Below are 18,575 nucleotides of genomic sequence, written 5' to 3' on the forward strand. Positions count from 1 at the left end.
TTTCTATAGAATGGATATCAAAATGTTAGAATCGGTGCAGAGGAGGATGACTAAGATGATTCAGGGGTTGAGAAACTTGCCATACGAGGAAAGACTCAAACAGTTAAACTTGCATTCTCTAGAAAGGCGAAGGGTGCGTGGAGATATGATCGAGCTTTATAAATGGATGAAGGGCCTTAATAAGGGAGACATTCATAAGGTTTTGTTGGTAAGAGAACCGGGTAGGACACGAGGTAATGGGTTTAAACTGGATAAATTCAGATTCAACAGGGACACGGGCAAAAATTGGTTTACAAACAGGGTGGTGGATGAGTGGAATAGGCTTAGCAGTCACGTGGTGAGTGCCAATACAATTGTCACATTCAAAAATAGACTAGATAAATTCATGGACAGCGATATTAGGTGGGACTAGATACACGGGAGCTTAGGATCAAAGGAGCTGCCTCGTACAGGCCTACCGGCCTCTTGCAGACTCCTGCGTTCTTATATTCTTATGTTCTTAAGTCTCCATCCAAGGAGATTTCAATGTGCACCACCAGCTGTGGCTTTCATCCTCTTTCACTGACAAACCTGGTGAACAAGCCTACAACTTTGCTCTCCTCAACGATCTAGAGCAGTTGGTTCAGCACCTTACACGTATTCCCGACCGTCCCGACACTAGACTTCTTCCTTACCTCTAACCATTCTACTTACTCTGTCAAACTGTTCTTTCCGTTGGGCTCCTCCGATCACAACCTTATTTCTGTATCCTGTCTCATCGCTCCTGTGAACCCTCTGGACCAACCGAAGAGGCGATGCTTCTGGCATTTTGCTTCAGCTCGGTGGGACGACCTGAGGATGTACTTTTCCGATTTCCCGTGCAATGATTACTGCTTCCAGATGAGAGACTACTCTGTGTGTGCCCAGCGCCTCACAGAGGTGATTGTCTCTAGAATGGAGGCACACATTCCACGCAGTTTCTCTACTCCTCATGCTAAGGCCTTGGTTTAATCACGCTTGTTCTTGTGCTATCAAAGATAGAGGCAGCTCACAAAAGATACCAGAGCCTTCGCACTCCTGCTAACCATGATCTTTATATTTCTGCCCGGAATCGTGCAAAATATATTCTTCGACTAGCCAAAACATCCTTCATTAATAGAAAATGTCAAAACCTTGCTTTTTCTAATTCTTCCCGTTACTTCTTGCACCTAGCCAAAAACATCTCCAATTTAACTTCTTCCTGTCTCCCTCCTCTCCCTAACGGCAGCACCGCCGTCTCATCTATCTCGATGGCTGAACTATGCTCTCAAACTTTCTGTAAAAACTCCACTCTGGACGAATCTGGGCATATTCCTCCCACTTATCCCTCCTCTGACTCCTTTACGCCTGTTATTAAGAATCTTAAGAACGATGTTTTCTATGCCCTCTCTGGACTCAACTCTCAGAAGGCTTATGGACCTGATGGGGTGCCTCCTATTGTCTTTAAAAACTGTGCTTCCGTGCTGACACCCTGCCTGGTCAAACTCTTTCGTCTCTGCCTATCAACATCTACCTTTCCTTCCTGCTGGAAGTATGCCTTTGTACAGCCTGTGCCTAAGAAGGGTGACCGTTCCAATCCTTCAAACTACCACCCTATAGCATTACTTCCCTGTCTATCTAAAGTTTTTGAATCAATCCTTAACCGGAAGATTCAAAAGGACCTTTCCTCTTTTAACCTTCTATCTCTTCGCCAGTATGGGTTCCGCAAGGGGCGTTCTACTGGCGATCTTCTTGCTCTCTTAACTGACTCCTGGTCATCCTCTCTTAGCCGTTTCGGTGAAACTTTCTCAGTTGCGCTAGACATAGCGAAAGCTTTCGATAGAGTCTGACACAAGTCTTTGCTTTCTAAACTGCCCTCTTTTGGATTATATCCCTCTCTCTTTTCCTTTATCTCCAGTTTCGTTTCCGGCCGTTCTATCTCTGCGGTGGTAGACGGTCACTGTTCTTCCCCTAAACCTATCAAACAGTTGTGTTCCACAGGGCTCTGTCCTATCACCCACTCTCTTCCTGTTATTCATCAATGAACTTCTTTCCATAACAAACTGTCCTGTCCACTCATACGCCGACGACTCCACTCTGCATTACTCAACTTCTATCAACAGAAGACCCTCTCAACAGGAATAGCAAGACTCCAGACTGGAGGCTGCAGAACGCTTAACATCAGACCTTGCTATCATTTCCGACTGGGGTAGAAGAAGCCTTGTGTCCTTCAATACCTCAAAAACCCAATTTATCCACCTATCAACTCGACACAATCTTCCAAATACCTATCCGCTATTCTTCGACAACACTCAGCTTTCACCATCTTTAACACTAAATATCCTCGGTCTATCCTTCGCTCAAAATCTTAACTGGAAACTTCACATTTCCTCTCTTGGTAAATCAGCTTCCTCGAGGTTGGGCGTTCTGTATCGTCTCCGCCCGTTCTTCTCCCCCACACAGATGCTTTCCATATATATGCCTTCCATATATATGGGCCTTTTCTGCCCACGTATGGTTTATGCATCTCACGTGTGGGGGAGCTTCACTCACACAGCTCTTCTGAACAGAGTGGAGTCTAAGGCTCTTCGTCTCATCAGCTCTCCTCCTCTTCTATCGATGTTTTCATGCTGACTGCTCTTCTGAACTTGCTAACTGCATGCCTCCCGCCCTCCCCTTCCCGCTGCCCCGCTGCACACGACTTTCAACTTATGCTCATCCCTATACTGTCCAAACCCCTTTTGCAAGAGTTAACCAGCATTTCCATTCTTTCATCCCTTTCACTGGTAAACTCTAGAACAGTTTTCCTTCGCCTGTATTTCCTCTTGCCTATGACTTGACCTCTTTCAAGAAGAGTGTATCAAGACATCTCTCCATCCGAAACTGATCTCTCTTTTGGCTTCTCTTTACTTATCACTATATGAGAGCAAAAGTAGGCGGGTGTTTTTTTTACATATATTTGTTGCCCTTGAGTTGCTCTTTGTGCTGTAAAAAAAAACACTCATTACAACCACCACCACCGCCACCACCACCATTATAACTATCATCAACCAGTCACACTCATTATCACCAGACCTCACCACCACCACCACCACCACCACCACCACCACCATTATAACTATCATCAACCAGTCACACTTATTATCACCAGACCTCACCACCACCACCACCACCACCACCATTATAACTATAATCAACCAGTCACACTCATTATCACCAGACCTCACCACCACCACCACCACCACCACCATTATAACTATCATCAACCAGTCACACTCATTATCACCAGACCTCACCACCACCACCACCACCACCACCACCACCACCACCATTATAACTATCATCAACCAGTCACACTCATTACCACCAGACCTCACCACCACCACCACCACCATTATAACTATCATCAACCAGTCACACTCATTATCACCAGACCTCACCACCACCATCACCATTATAACTATCATCAACCAGTCACACTCATTATCACCAGACCTCACCACCACCACCACCACCACCATTATAACTATCATCAACCAGTCACACTCATTATCACCAGACCTCACCACCACCACCACCACCACCACCACCACCAGCGCGCGACCTTCCTCAGTCAGCGCGCGACCTTCCTTGGGTTCACACGTGACTTTGCCCCGCTGCTGTGTGGTGCCAACTCGCTCTTTCCTCTGTTTTCCTCTGCTTTCGCGGTGTGAGGCGTTCTGTGCTTCTGTGAGCTGCTGCTGTACTGGAGGACTACAAAACCAGGAGGATTACCCTGCCTTCTACTACAGACCGCTAAGTGTTCTGATTTAATATTTACTTAGTTAGATAGTGATCCACAGTTACTCCTAGGACAAGTGTATTAAGCTTCCCACATCTACACTAAATTCAACATTCTTTCACGCCAGTGCTACACGGTTTTATATTGCTTTTGTGTTTTTTATATTGCTTTTGTGTTTTCTTCTCCTTCTATTATTAGGATACTTTACTGTGCTGTGATAATAGGACTACGTGAATCAGGCGCGCCAAGCTACGTTAATTTCTAAGTCCACACAAAACACTAGATAATCCACTTTCCGCGCAAACCTAGTGAACACAGTTATTATCTTCTTTACATAAGTGATTTCTCAGTATATTAATATTGGCCTATGTTTTGTCTTGGTGGGTAGAAATAACCGCGCCTTTTTACCCGAGACACACCCTTTTCCCCGGGGAATTGACCTGACTGCGACCTCACAGCAGCTGTTGGTTTGTTTTCCTAGATACACATTTTTGACCTGACGACCTCACCGCAGCTGCGTACTTTGTTATCGTCTTAACGCGCCTAATTGTTTCCGTCTTGCCTCGCCCATATCTTCACCATGACGTCCCTCAAGCGTTGTTCTGGGTGTGGCCTTCGCATGGCCAAGCAGTACTTTCTTTCCAAGAACGTTTGTAGGTTCTGCGTTAAGACTCAGAAGGATGATCAGAGGATCATAGAGTTAGAGAATAGGGTTACGACTCTCGCCTCCCAGGTACACTTACTGGTTAGTGCAGCAGCAACAAGCCCCGCCTCCTCCTCCTCCCCTTCCTCTTCCTCTTCTTCCTCGTCCTCCTCCCCTTCCTCTTCCTCTTCTTCCTCATCCTCCTCCCCTCTAGTATTGTCTTCACCCACACAGCAGCCCCTCCCATCCTCCTCCTCCTCCTCCTCGACCATCTCCGATCTCCCCGCTTCCCACCCCTCCTTCTCCTCTTCTTCCTCCTCTTCCTCCTCCTCCTCCTCCTCCTCGCCTTCCTCTTCCGTCCTCCCTCTCCCCTCTCCCCACCCTCCTCCTCCTCCTCCTCTCCCTCTTTCTCCTCCTTGTCCTCCGCCTCTTCGCTCGTCCCTCCCTCCCACACCTGTCCTTCACCTTCCCTTCCCTCTCCTCCTTCCTCCTCCTCCTCCTCATCCTCCCCCTCCTCCTCCTCCGCCTCAAAGTCCTCGCCTTCCTCTTCCGTCCCCCCTCTCCCCTCTTCCCGCCCACACTCCACCTCCTCCACCTCTTCTCCCTCTTTCTCCTCCGTGTCCTCCGCCTCCTCGCTCGTCCCTCCCTCCAACACCTGTCCCTTACCTTCCCTTTTCCCCTCTTCCTCCTCCCTCTCCTCGTCCGTTCCTCCCTCCACCACCTCACCCTCCCTTTCTCCTTCTTCCTCTTCCTCCTCCTCCTCCCCCTTTCCACCTTCCACCTCTTCCACAATTTCTCCTCGTTCTTCACAGCAGGTCCCTCCCTCCCTTCCTGCTCTCCCCCCTTCACCCACCCCTCCTGGCCCTCCTTTCAACCGTCGGGTTCTTGTTGTTGGTGATAGTCAGGTTCGTTATGTTGACAGGTATTTTTGCTCCAAGGATAAGAACAGGACGAGGGTGTGTTTCCAGGGGCAGGTGGGCCATATATCAGACAGGATTGAGGCGTGTATGGCAAGCGAGGATCGAACCCCATTGTCTTTCTCAGCTGTGGCGGAAACGACGTTTCTCGTGTGCCAAGCGAGGACCTTCTCAGGCGTTTTAGAGAATTGTTAGGCAGGATACGTGACGCTGGTGGGTCACCAGTAGTGTGTGGCGTCCTGCCAAGGAGGGGCGTTGGCGATGGATGGCTGTCCAGGGCGATAGCAGTGAACAGCAGACTTGCTGAGCACTGCGAGCGCAATGGGTGGCTGTTCGTCGACAATTGGAACCTCTTTGGCAACGACGCCCTCGACGCCCCTGACGGGATACACTTGACGTTCAAGGGTGTTGAGGCTCTCTCAGAAGCGAGCACTTGGTACCCTGAGGGATTTTTTAGTATAGGCGAGGGGGGGAGGAGTAATGGGAGCAATGGGAGGAGTAATGGGAGGGGACATCTAGCTCATAATATAACCAGGCAGCTTAGAAGTAATTCTAGAGGGGTAACAGAGGACGGGCTAAGAATCTTCTATACTAACAGCAGGAGCCTCAGAAACAAGATAGACTTACTAAGGGGTGAAGCTTGTTCAGAAAATTTTGACATAATAGCGATCACTGAGACATGGATAGACACTGCTAATAGAAATTTTAGATCAGAATTTGAAATAACGGGTTATCAGATGTTTCACAAAGACAGAAGGGGCAGAAAGGGAGGTGGAGTTGCGCTATATGTTAAAGACTCACTTAAATGTTTAGTTAACAACTCAGTCAAAACTAACATGGATTCAGAATCAGTTTGGGTGGACGTTTACAAAGGGAAAGAAAAACTAACTCTAGGAGTTATATACAGGCCACCCAACCTTAACAGGCAGGACACGAGTATATTACTACAGGAGATTGGCAGGGCGAGTATGAGTAGAAATGTCTGCGTAATGGGGGACTTTAATTATAGGAATATAGACTGGGAAGATCTAGTGGGTGACCTGGAAGCCGAGGACTTTCTTGAAGTTATACAAGATAATTTCCTTAAGCAGGTAGTTACTGAGCCTACCAGAGGAGATAACATATTAGACTTAGTCCTAACCAATAATGGGAACTTGTTACGTGAGTTGGAGGTGGGCGGAGAGTTAGGAAATAATGATCACAGAACGGTTCGTTTTAGCTTAGACTGGGCGGTAACCCGCGAACCAAACCCAGTGTTAGTGCCAGATTTTAGAAGAGCAAACTACGAGGGGCTTCGAAGACATCTTGAAGGGGTAAACTGGGATAATTTAGGGATTCATGAGGGCCAGAACTGCGGATTGGAGAGCCAGGAGAACCAGGTAGAAATGTCTTACAATAATTTAGTTAGAGAAATAGTAGAGGGGCAAGAACAGCATATACCACAGCGAACACTTAGAAAAGAAAACAATGATCCTAAGTGGATGACTCGTGGACTAAAACACGAGATTGGGTTAAAGAAGGGAATTTATCAGAAAATAAAGAATGGGGAAACACATCTCAGGGGCCGGTACGTCGAACTATCTAGATTAGTTAAGAAAAACACCAGGATAGCAAAAAAGAACTATGAGATCAAAGTAGCAAATGAGGCGAAAAGTAATCCTAAGGGCTTCTTTCAGATGTATAGAACAAAAACACGGGAGAAAATTGGACCGCTGAAAACAAACACAGGGGAGCTAGTAGAAAATTACGAAAATATGAGCACATTGTTGAACGACTACTTCCTTTCAGTATTCACACAGGAGGATCGAACGACTATACCGGAAAGAGTTCAGGTGTACGAGGGCGGGGATGGCGATAAATTGAGGGATATAATCATTACCAGGCAAGTAGTTCAGGATGAGATAGATAAGCTTAAGAAGAACAAGTCGCCAGGTCCTGACGGGATATTTCCGAGGGTATTAAAGGAGTTAGGTGATATAATCAGTGACCCACTAACCGACATCTTTAAGATAAGAACATAAGAACGCAGGAGTCTGCAAGAGGCCGGTAGGCCTGTATGAGGCAGCTCCTTTGACCCTAAGCTCCCGTGTATCTAACCCCACCTAATATCGCTGTCCATGAATTTATCTAGTCTATTTTTGAATGTGACAATTGTATTGGCACTCACCACATGACTGCTAAGCCTATTCCACTCATCCACCACCCTGTTAGTAAACCAATTTTTGCCTATGTCCCTGTTGAATCTGAATTTATCCAGTTTAAACCCGTTACTTCGTGTCCTACCCGGTTCTCTTACCAACAAAACCTTATGAATGTCTCCCTTATTAAAGCCCTTCATCCATTTATAAACCTCGATCATGTCTCCAGGCACCCTTCGCCTTTCTAGAGAATGCAAGTTTAACTGTTTGAGTCTTTCCTCGTATGGCAAGTTTCTCAACCCCTGAATCATCTTAGTCATCCTCCTCTGCACCGATTCTAACATTTTGATATCCATTCTATAGTAGGGTGACCAGAACTGAACCGCATAGTCAAGATGAGGTCTAACTAATGCTAAATATAGTTTGAGGAAGACTTCGGGGCTTCTTGAAATAAATCCCAGTACCCTATTAGCTCGATTTCTAGCTTGAATGCATTGTGCCCTTGGACGGAGATCAGAGCTCACTAAGACCCCTAAATCCCTCTCGCACCCAGACCTACTTATGAGAGTGTCATTTAAGCAATAGTTATGTGAGGGGTTGTTCCTACCTACACTCAGAATACTGCACTTCCCTACATTGAACTCCATCTGCCATTTATCCGCCCAGTCATATAATCTGTTGAGTTCACCTTGGAGAATACTAGCGTCCTGATCCGACTCAATTACTCTACCGATCGTGGTATCATCTGCATGTCGGTAAATACTGGCTATGTGCCGAGCCTATGGAAAGTAGCTAATGTGACGCCGATTTTTAAAAAGGGGGACAGGTCAGTTGCTTCAAACTATCGCCCAATTAGCTTAACATCGGTTATAGGGAAGATGCTGGAGTCCATAATAGCCAGGAACATTCGGGAGCATTTAGAGAAACATAGCTTAATTCACGACTCGCAGCATGGGTTCACAAAAGGTAGGTCATGCCTCACCAATCTCTTGTCCTTCTACAATAAAGTATTTGAGGCGGTTGACAGAGATGAAAATTATGATGTAATCTATCTTGATTTTAGTAAAGCGTTTGACAAAGTTCCTCACCAACGACTGTTGCTTAAATTACAGGCTCACGGAGTAGAGGGTAAAGTTTTGAACTGGGTCAAGGCGTGGCTTAGCAATAGGAAGCAAAGAGTGCAAATCAATGGTAAAAGATCTGACTGGGGATGTGTTACGAGTGGGGTCCCACAAGGTTCGGTATTAGGTCCACTTTTGTTTATTATTTATATCAATGACTTAGACACAGGAATTAGTAGTGATGTTAGTAAATTTGCAGATGATACCAAGATCGGTAGAGTAATTGAGTCGGATCAGGACGCTAGTATTCTCCAAGGTGAACTCAACAGATTATATGACTGGGCGGATAAATGGCAGATGGAGTTCAATGTAGGGAAGTGCAGTATTCTGAGTGTAGGTAGGAACAACCCCTCACATAACTATTGCTTAAATGACACTCTCATAAGTAGGTCTGGGTGCGAGAGGGATTTAGGGGTCTTAGTGAGCTCTGATCTCCGTCCAAGGGCACAATGCATTCAAGCTAGAAACCGAGCTAATAGGGTACTGGGATTTATTTCAAGGAGCGTAAGCAACAGAAGCCCCGAAGTCTTCCTCAAACTATATTTAGCATTAGTTAGACCTCATCTTGACTATGCGGTTCAGTTCTGGTCACCCTACTATAGAATGGATATCAAAATGTTAGAATCGGTGTAGAGGAGGATGACTAAGATGATTCAGGGGTTGAGAAACTTGCCATACGAGGAAAGACTCAAACAGTTAAACTTGCATTCTCTAGAAAGGCGAAGGATGTGTGGAGACATGATCGAGGTTTATAAATGGATGAAGGGCTTTAATAAGGGAGACATTCATAAGGTTTTGTTGGTAAGAGAACCGGGTAGGACACGAAGTAACGGGTTTAAACTGGATAAATTCAGATTCAACAGGGACATAGGCAAAAATTGGTTTACTAACAGGGTGGTGGATGAGTGGAATAGGCTTAGCAGTCATGTGGTGAGTGCCAATACAATTGTCACATTCAAAAATAGACTAGATAAATTCATGGACAGCGATATTAGGTGGGGCTAGATACACGGGAGCTTAGGGTCAAAGGAGCTGCCTCGTACAGGCCTACCGGCCTCTTGTAGACTCCTGCGTTCTTATGTTCTTATGTTCTTATAACTATCATCAACCAGTCACACTCATTACCACCAGACCTCACCACCACCACCATCACCACCATTATAACTATCATCAACCAGTCACACTCATTACCACCAGACCTCACCACCACCACCACCACCACCACCACCACCACCATTATAACTATCATCAACCAGTCACACTCATTATCACCAGACCTCACCACCACCACCACCACCACCACCACCACCATTATAACTATCATCAACCAGTCACACTCATTATCACCAGACCTCACCACCACCACCACCACCACCACCACCATTATAACTATCATCAACCAGTCACACTCATTATCACCAGACCTCACCACCACCACCACCACCACCATCACCATTATAACTATCATCAACCAGTCACACTCATTATCACCAGACCTCACCACCACCACCACCACCACCATCACCATTATAACTATCATCAACCAGTCACACTCATTATCACCAGACCTCACCACCACCACCACCACCACCATTATAACTATCATCAACCAGTCACACTCATTATCACCAGACCTCACCACCACCACCACCACCACCATTATAACTATCATCAACCAGTCACACTCATTATCACCAGACCTCACCACCACCACCACCATCACCATTATAACTATCATCAACCAGTCACACTCATTATCACCAGACCTCACCACCACCACCACCACCACCATTATAACTATCATCAACCAGTCACACTCATTATACCCAGACCTCACCACCACCACCACCATCACCATTATAACTATCATCAACCAGTCACACTCATTATCACCAGACCTCACCACCACCACCACCACCACCACCACCACCACCATTATAACTATCATCAACCAGTCACACTCATTATCACCAGACCTCACCACCACCACCACCACCACCACCATTATAACTATCATCAACCAGTCACACTCATTATCACCAGACCTCACCACCACCACCACCACCACCATCACCATTATAACTATCATCAACCAGTCACACTCATCATCACCAGACCTCACCACCACCACCACCACCACCACCATTATAACTATCATCAACCAGTCACACTCATTATCACCAGACCTCACCACCACCACCACCACCACCGCCACCATCACCACCACCAACAACAACAACACCATCACCATTATAACTATCATCAACCAGTCACACTCATTATCACCAGACCTCACCACCCCCAACACCACCACCACCACCACCACCATTATAACTATCATCAACCAGTCACACTCATTATCACCAGACCTCACCACCACCACCACCACCACATAGGCCTAGGCTACCACCACCGTTACCATTATCATCAACTGTACCACCCAGTTACTTTCTCACTACTCCCCCCGCGTCACCCTGCCCTCGCCACGCACCGCAACCGCTGTGTGAGAGCCGTCTGTGTTCCTCTGCAGGTCACGCCCAGAGGCGCGGTGAGGGCTGCGGCCGGCGACGGAGGAGTGCGTGCAGGCAGCAGTGGCGACGCACCGGAGACAGGCGCCGCCATGGAACAGGTTCTCAGCGAACTCCGCAAATTGGTGGTAAATATGGATGCCACAAACAGTGCTGTTGTTATTGTTGTTTCAGTTGCTTCCGTGGTGTTGCTACTGGTGTTGTTGTCGGTGAAGTTTTTGGTATTGATGTCGTTGTTGTCGGTGGCAGCGTTGTAATAGTTACAATAATGCTGTAACAGCAATAACACAATGTAACACAAATTTTATTCCAGGACAGTGTGTTATTTCTTAATTGCTTATGGTGTCAAGGTATATATATGGCCATTACTCATCTCAAACCTTGCTTCTGTGAGCTGTATATGTTTGTGTCCCCAGGGGGCATCGCAAGGTTGGGTTAACACGCTGCATGAAGTAGTGTATTGTGCAGGAGATACACAATAAGTGAACGAGGCGACAGAGAGGTGACGTGAGCGAGACGGAAGCACGAGGGGGACTGAGGTTGGGTCAGCGTTGCCAGATGAATTTGCCCAAAATATCGTACTAAACAAGTCAGAATTGTCGTACTTGCATCTGTATTATTGTACATCCTCTTATAAAAAGGTTGAATAATATAATCAATAATCTTTTTGTTACCGATTTTGAATGGCACTGAAATAGGGTATAGGTGTTAGGAAGTTGTGTCGAGTGGAGAGCTGGAGAAATTATTGTTTTGAGGCGTTAAAGGACACAAGGTTCCTCCTCCCTCGGAAAGAAATGATAGCAAGGTCTGAGGTTAAGCCTCCTGCAGCTTCCAGTCTGGAGTCTTGTATTTCCTGTTGGAAGGGTCTTCTGCTGAAAGAAGTTGAATGATGAGGAGTAATGTCATTAGCTAACGAGTGGATAAGACTTTGTTTTGGAAAGAAATCATTGATGAATAACAGGAAGAGAGTGGGTGATAGGACTGAGCCCTGTGGGACACCACTGTTGATTGGAATAGAAGAACAGTGACCGTCTATCACAGCGGAGAAAGAACGGCCGGAAAGGAAACTGGAGATAAAGGTACAGAGAGAGGGATAGAGTATGTAGGAGGGAAGTTTAGACAGCATAGACTTGTGCCAGGCCTTGTCGAATGCTCTCGAAATGTTTAAGACAACAGTGAAGGTTTCACTGAAACGGCTAAGAGAGGATGACCAAGAGTCAGTTAAAAAAAAAAAAAAAATAAGATCACCAGTAGAACGCCTATTGCGGAACACATACTGGTGATCAGATAGAAGGTCAGAAGTGGATAGAAGCTTATGAATTTTCCAGTTAAGTATAGATTCAAAAGCTTTAGATTGACTTGAAATTAATGCTAAGGGACATGGGTTTGAGGGACTGGAACGGTCACACATCTTATGTACAGGCGGTATGTAGGCTTTCTTACAGCGGGAAGGAAAGGTAGATGTTGAAAAGCAGATACGAAAGAGTTTGACCGGGCAGGGAGTCAGCACAGTAGCACAATGTTTGAAGGCAAAAGGAGACACTATCAGGTCCATAAGCCTTCTGTGGATTGATGCGGCGGTGCTGCCGTCAGGATTACGGAGAGGAGCGAATGATGAAAAACTGAAATTGGAGGAGATATTTTTCGCTAGTTGCCAGAAGTCTTTGGAAGAATTAGAGAAGTTGAGGTACTTTCTATATTTTTTTTTTTACAGCAGAGGAGTCAGTTCAAGGGCATAAAAAAAGGAAAAAAATGTGAATAAAAAGCCCGCTACTCACGGCTCCTAAAAAGAGTTAGAGGAGTGGCCGAAAGATAGGTCAATTTCGGGAGGAGAGGTGTCCTGATACCCTCCTCTTGAATGAGTTCAAGTCGTAGGCATGAGGAAATACAGATGAAGGAAGATTGTTCCAGAGTTTACCAGCGTGAGGGATAAAAGAGTGAAGATGCTGGTTAACTCGTCCGTAAGGGATTTGGACAGTAAAGGGATGAGCATGAGTAGAAAGCTGTGTGTTGCAAGGCCGCGGGAGAGGGGGAGGCATGCAGTTAACAAGCTCAGAAGAGCAGTCAGCATAAAAATATCGATAGAAGATAGAAAGAGAGGCAACATGGCGGGGAAATTTAAGAGGTAGAAGACTTTCAGTAAGAGGAGGAGAGCTGATGAGACGAGGAGCCTTAGACTCCACTCTGTCCAAGAGAGCTGTGTGAGTGGGACCCTCCACACGTGAGATGCATACTCCATACAAGGGCGAACAAGGCCGCTGTAAATGGATAGCGGCTGTATGGCTGTGCGAAGAGAAAAGAAGTTTCCAGTTGAGATTTTAAGTTAAGGATAGACCGAAGATGTTTAGTGTTGAAGAAGGTGATATCTGAGTGTTTTCAAGGAATAGGGGATAGTTGTTTGGAAGATTGTGTCGAGTGGATAGGTGGAGAAACTGTTTTTGAGGCACTGAAGGACATCAAGTTCTTCTTGCCCCAATCGGAAATAATAGTAAGGTCTGAGGCTAAGCGTTCTGCTGCCTCCAGCTTGGAATCGTTTAGTTCCTGTTGGGTGGGTCTTCTATTAAAAGAAGTTGAGTAATGCCGAGTAAAGTCATCGGCGTAAGAATGGATAGGACAGTTCGTTTTGGAAAAAAATCATCAATGAACAACAGAAAGAGAGTTGGAGATAGGACAGAACCCTGCGGGATACCACTGTTAAGAGGCTTAGGGGAAGAACAGTGACCATCTACAACAGCAGAAATAGAACGGTCAGAAAGGAAACTGGAGATAAATGTACAGAGAGATGGATAGAATCCGTCGGAGAGTAGATTGGAAAGAAAAGATTTGTGCTGAAATCAGTGGGCAACTAACAGAAGACTTTAGGAAGTCGCTAGACACAGGGGTGGTGCCTGTTTCAAGGAGGCAGGCACACGTTATTCCAATATTTACGAAGGGAGACAAATCTTCAATGCAAAACTATAGGCCGATCAATTTGACGTCAGTTATAGGTAAAATGCTTGAGTCAATAATAGTAGATAGTATTAGGGACCATATTGACAGACATAATTTAATTCACGACTCACAGCATGGGTTTAGGAAAGTCGTGCCTCACTAATCTTTTATCCTTTTACAATAGAGTATACGAGGCAGCTGACAATGATGAGAGTTACGATGTAGTTTATCTTGATTTTAGTAAGGTCTTCGATAAGGTACCTCACCAGAGACTGTTAAATAAAGTCAGGGCTCATGGAATAGGAGGGAAGGTTTATGATTGGACTAGGGCGTGGATTTGCGACAGGAAACAGAGGGTTACCATTAACGGTAAAAAATACGAATGGGATAATGTTACCAGTGGGGCTCCTCAAGGCTCAGTTTTAGGCCCGCTTTTATTCATTATCTACATCAATGATATAGACAATGGGATAGCTACTGACATAGTTAAATTTGCGGATGACACTAAAATGGGACACACAATTAGGACAAGGGAGGATGCTAGAGCACTGCAGGAGGATCTCAACAAACTGTCAGCTTGGTCAGAGAAATGGCAGATGAATTTTAGCATCACCAAGTGTAGCGTGCTAAGTGTAGGAACACGCAACCCATTACACGGGTATAGTTTAGACTCCAGAGCGATAGGCAGTTCAGGGTGTGAAAGGGATTTAAGAGTGTTAATGAACTCTGACCTAAAAGTAAGGAAGCAATGTATTAGTGCGAGGAATAGGGCCAACAGGGTATTAGACTTTACGTATTACCAGAACGGTAACCAACAAAAGTGCAGAGGTCATCCTCAGACTCCATTTATTGTTAGTTAGGCCACACTTAGATTATGGTGTCCAATTTTGGTGCCCACACTACAGAATGGACATCAACTTGCTAGAATCAGTTCAGAGGAGGATGACCAAGATGATTCAGGGACTGAGGAACCTTTCATATCAAGATAGGCTGAAACATCTCAACTTACATTCACTAGACAAACGAAGAGTGTGGGGAGATCTGATAGAATTATTAAAATGGGTCAAGGGTTACAACAAAGGCGATATAAGTAAAGTACTGAAAGTTAGCCAGCAGGATAGAACACGCAGTAATGGATTTAAATAAGAAAAGTATATAGTTAGGAGGGAAACAGGCAAGCATTTGTTTAGTAATAGGGTGGTGGGGGAATGGAATAGACTCGGCAATCACATGGTGAGTGCAGGGACGATAGCTTGTTTTAAGAGTAGACTGGATAGCTACATTGCCGAGGATGACAGGTGGTAGTGCGGGGGGTGGCGGGGCAGAATCTAGAGCTGCCCTGTGTAGGCAATTAGGCCTCTTGCTGTCTCCCCATGTTCTTATGTTCTTATGTTCAAACACCTGATCCATGTACCCTCTGCCGCTCCTAACCCCACACTGCTCCTCACCAACCATACAATCTGTCCCGCATCGGTCCCTATCAATCAATACTCTCCCATACACCTTGCCAACCACGCTCAACAAACTGATACCCCTAAAACTACCACACTCGTACTTATCACCTTTACCTTTGTACAGTGGCACTACACATTCACTCTTCCGCTCCAAGGGGACGGCCCCCTCTCTGAAACACTCGTTGAACAGCCTCACCAACCACTACACAATATATATATATATATATATATATATATATATATATATATATATATATCTATATCTATATATATATATATATATATATATATATATATATATATATATATATATATATATATATATATATATATATATATATATATATATATATATATATATATATATATATATATATATATATATATATATATATATATATATATATATATACACATTTTTAAACAAAGGAGGCAGCTCAAAGGCACAGAAAAAGGAAGCAATAATAAAAGGGCAGCTACTCGCTGCTCCTAAAAAAGAATCATAAGAGGTGGACGAAAAAGAGGTCAATTTCGGGGGGAGAGGTGTCCTGACACCCTTCTCTTGAAAGAGTTCAAGTCGTAGGCAGGAGGAAATACAGATGAAGGAAGATTGTTCCAGAGTTTACCAGCGTGAGGGATGAGAGAGTGAAGATGCTGGTTAACTCTTGCATGAGGGGTTTGGACAGTACAGGGATGAGCATGAGTAGAAAGTCGTGTACAGCGGGGCCGCAGGAGGGGGGGAGGCATGCAGTTAGCAAGTTCAGAAGAGCAGTCAGCGTGGAAATATCGATAGCAGATAGAAAGAGAGGCAACAAAGCCCCTGTATATGGATAGCAACTGCGCGGGGGAGAACTGGCGAAGACGATACAGAACGCCCAACCACGAGGAAGCTGATTTAGCGAGAGAGGAGATGTGTAGTTTCCAGCTGAGATTTTGAGTTAAGGATAGACCGAGGATGTTTAGTGTTGAAGAAGGTGACAGCTGAGTGTTGTCCAAGAATAGGGGATAGGTGTTTGGAAGATTGTGTCGAGTTGATAGGTGGAGAAATTGAGTTTTTGAGGCATTGAAGGACACAAGGTTCCTTATGCCCCAATCAGAAATGATAGCAAGGTCTGAGGTTAAGCGTTCTGCAGCTTCCAGTCTGGAGTCGTGTACTTCCTGTTGAGAGGGTCTTCTATTAAAAGAAGTTGAATAATACAGAGTGGAGTCGTCGGCGTATGAGTGGACAGGACAGTTTGTTATGGAGAGAAGATCATTAATGAATAACAGTAAGAGAGTGGGTGATAGGACAGAGCCCTGTGGAACGCCACTGTTGATAGGTTTAGGGGAAGAACAGTGACCGTCTACCACCGCAGAGATAGAACGGCCGGAAAGGAAACTGGAGATAAAGGAATAGAGAGAGGGATAGAATCCCAAAGAGGGCAATTTAGAAAGCAGACTTGTGCCAGACTCTATCGAAGGCTTTCGATATGTCTAGCGCAACAGAGAACATTTCACCGAAACGGCTAAGAGAGGATGACCAATTCAGTTAAGAGAGCAAGAAGATCGCCAGTAGAACACCCCTTGCGGAACCCATACTGGCGATCAGATAGAAGGTTGGAAGAAGAAAGGTGCTTTTGAATCTTCTGGTTAAGGATTGATTCAAAAGCTTTAGATAGACAGGAAAGTAAATCTATTGGGCGGTAGTTTGAGGGATTGGAACGGTCACCCTTCTTAGGCACAGGCTGTACAAAGGCATACTTCCAGCAGGAAGGAAAGGTAGATGTTGATATGCAGAGACGAAAGAGTTTGACCAGGCAGCGTGTCAGCACAGAAATACAGTTTTTAAGGACAATAGGAGGCACTCCATCAGGTCCATAAGCCTTCTGAGAGTTGAGGCCAGAGAGGGCATAGAAAACATCATTTGGAAGAATCTTAATGACAGGCATAAAGGAGTCAGAGGGGGGATGAGTAGGAGGAATATGCCCAGAATCATCCAAGGTGGAGTTTTAACAGAGTTTGAGCGAAGAGTTCAGCCTTAGAGACAGATGAGACGGCAGTGCTGCCGTCAGGGTTAAGGAGAGGAGGGAAAGAGGAAGAAGTGAAATTGGAGGAGATATTTTTTGGCTAGATGTCAGATGTCACTGGAAGAATTAGAAGAAGCAAATTGTTGACATTTTCTATTGATAAAAGAAGTTTTGGTAGGTCGGAGAATAGATTTGGCACGATTCCGGGATGAAATGTAAAGGTCATAGTTAGCGGGAGTTCGAAGCCTCTGCAACCTTTTGTAAGCTGGCTCTCTATCTTTAATAGCACGAGAACAAGCATGATTAGACCAAGGATTTTTAGCAAGAGGAGTAGAGGAAGAACGTGGAATGTATGCCTCCATTCCGGAGATAATCACCTATGAGATGCGCTGGGCACACACAAAGGGGTCTCTCCCCTGGAAGCAGTAATCATTCCGCGGGAAATCAGAAAAGTACATCCTCAGGTCGTCCCACCGAGCTGAAGCAAAATGCCAGAAGCATCGCCTCTTCGGTGGGTTCATCACCATTTTGAATATAATTTTGGGAAAAGGTGTGTGTGGTGTGTGAATGTAGTGTGGTGTAGAAAGAGAGAGGAACTGTCTTTAGAGAGCATGCTGAACTGCTCTCTGGTGTTGATGAAACAAAAGGGAAACGGTTAGTGAGGACATGGGAAGGGATTTTGAAGGGCTTCAGCACCCTCCTCGCTTCCCATATATCCTTACCAGGAGTACCTCAAGCCTGTTCGGTAGGTGTCTTCCTATCAACTCCTAATATATATATATATATATATATATATATATATATATATATATATATATATATATATATATATATATATATATATATATATATATATATATATATATATATATATATTATGTATATATATATATATATATATATATATATATATATATATATATATATATATATATATATATATATATATATATATATATATATATATATATATATGTTTTAGGTAAAGAAAACAGCTCAGGGGAAAAAGATAACAATAATATAAAAAAAACGTAGATCACTGCTCCTATAAAAAGTCAA

General features: G+C 44.8%; 1 protein-coding gene across 1 annotated transcript in view; it reads left to right on the forward strand.

The window, feature by feature from the left end:
- Positions 1-18,575, forward strand: part of LOC126993846 (ankyrin-1-like) — a 118,542-nt gene that overhangs the window by 10,608 nt on the left and 89,359 nt on the right. Inside the window, exon 2 of the mRNA XM_050852989.1 lies at positions 11,128-11,253. Within this exon, the coding sequence (XP_050708946.1) occupies positions 11,128-11,253 (126 nt within the window). The remainder of the gene's footprint in view (positions 1-11,127; positions 11,254-18,575) is intronic.

The sequence above is a fragment of the Eriocheir sinensis genome, unplaced genomic scaffold (assembly GCF_024679095.1).
Source record: "Eriocheir sinensis breed Jianghai 21 unplaced genomic scaffold, ASM2467909v1 Scaffold688, whole genome shotgun sequence".
Classification (NCBI taxonomy): domain Eukaryota; kingdom Metazoa; phylum Arthropoda; class Malacostraca; order Decapoda; family Varunidae; genus Eriocheir; species Eriocheir sinensis.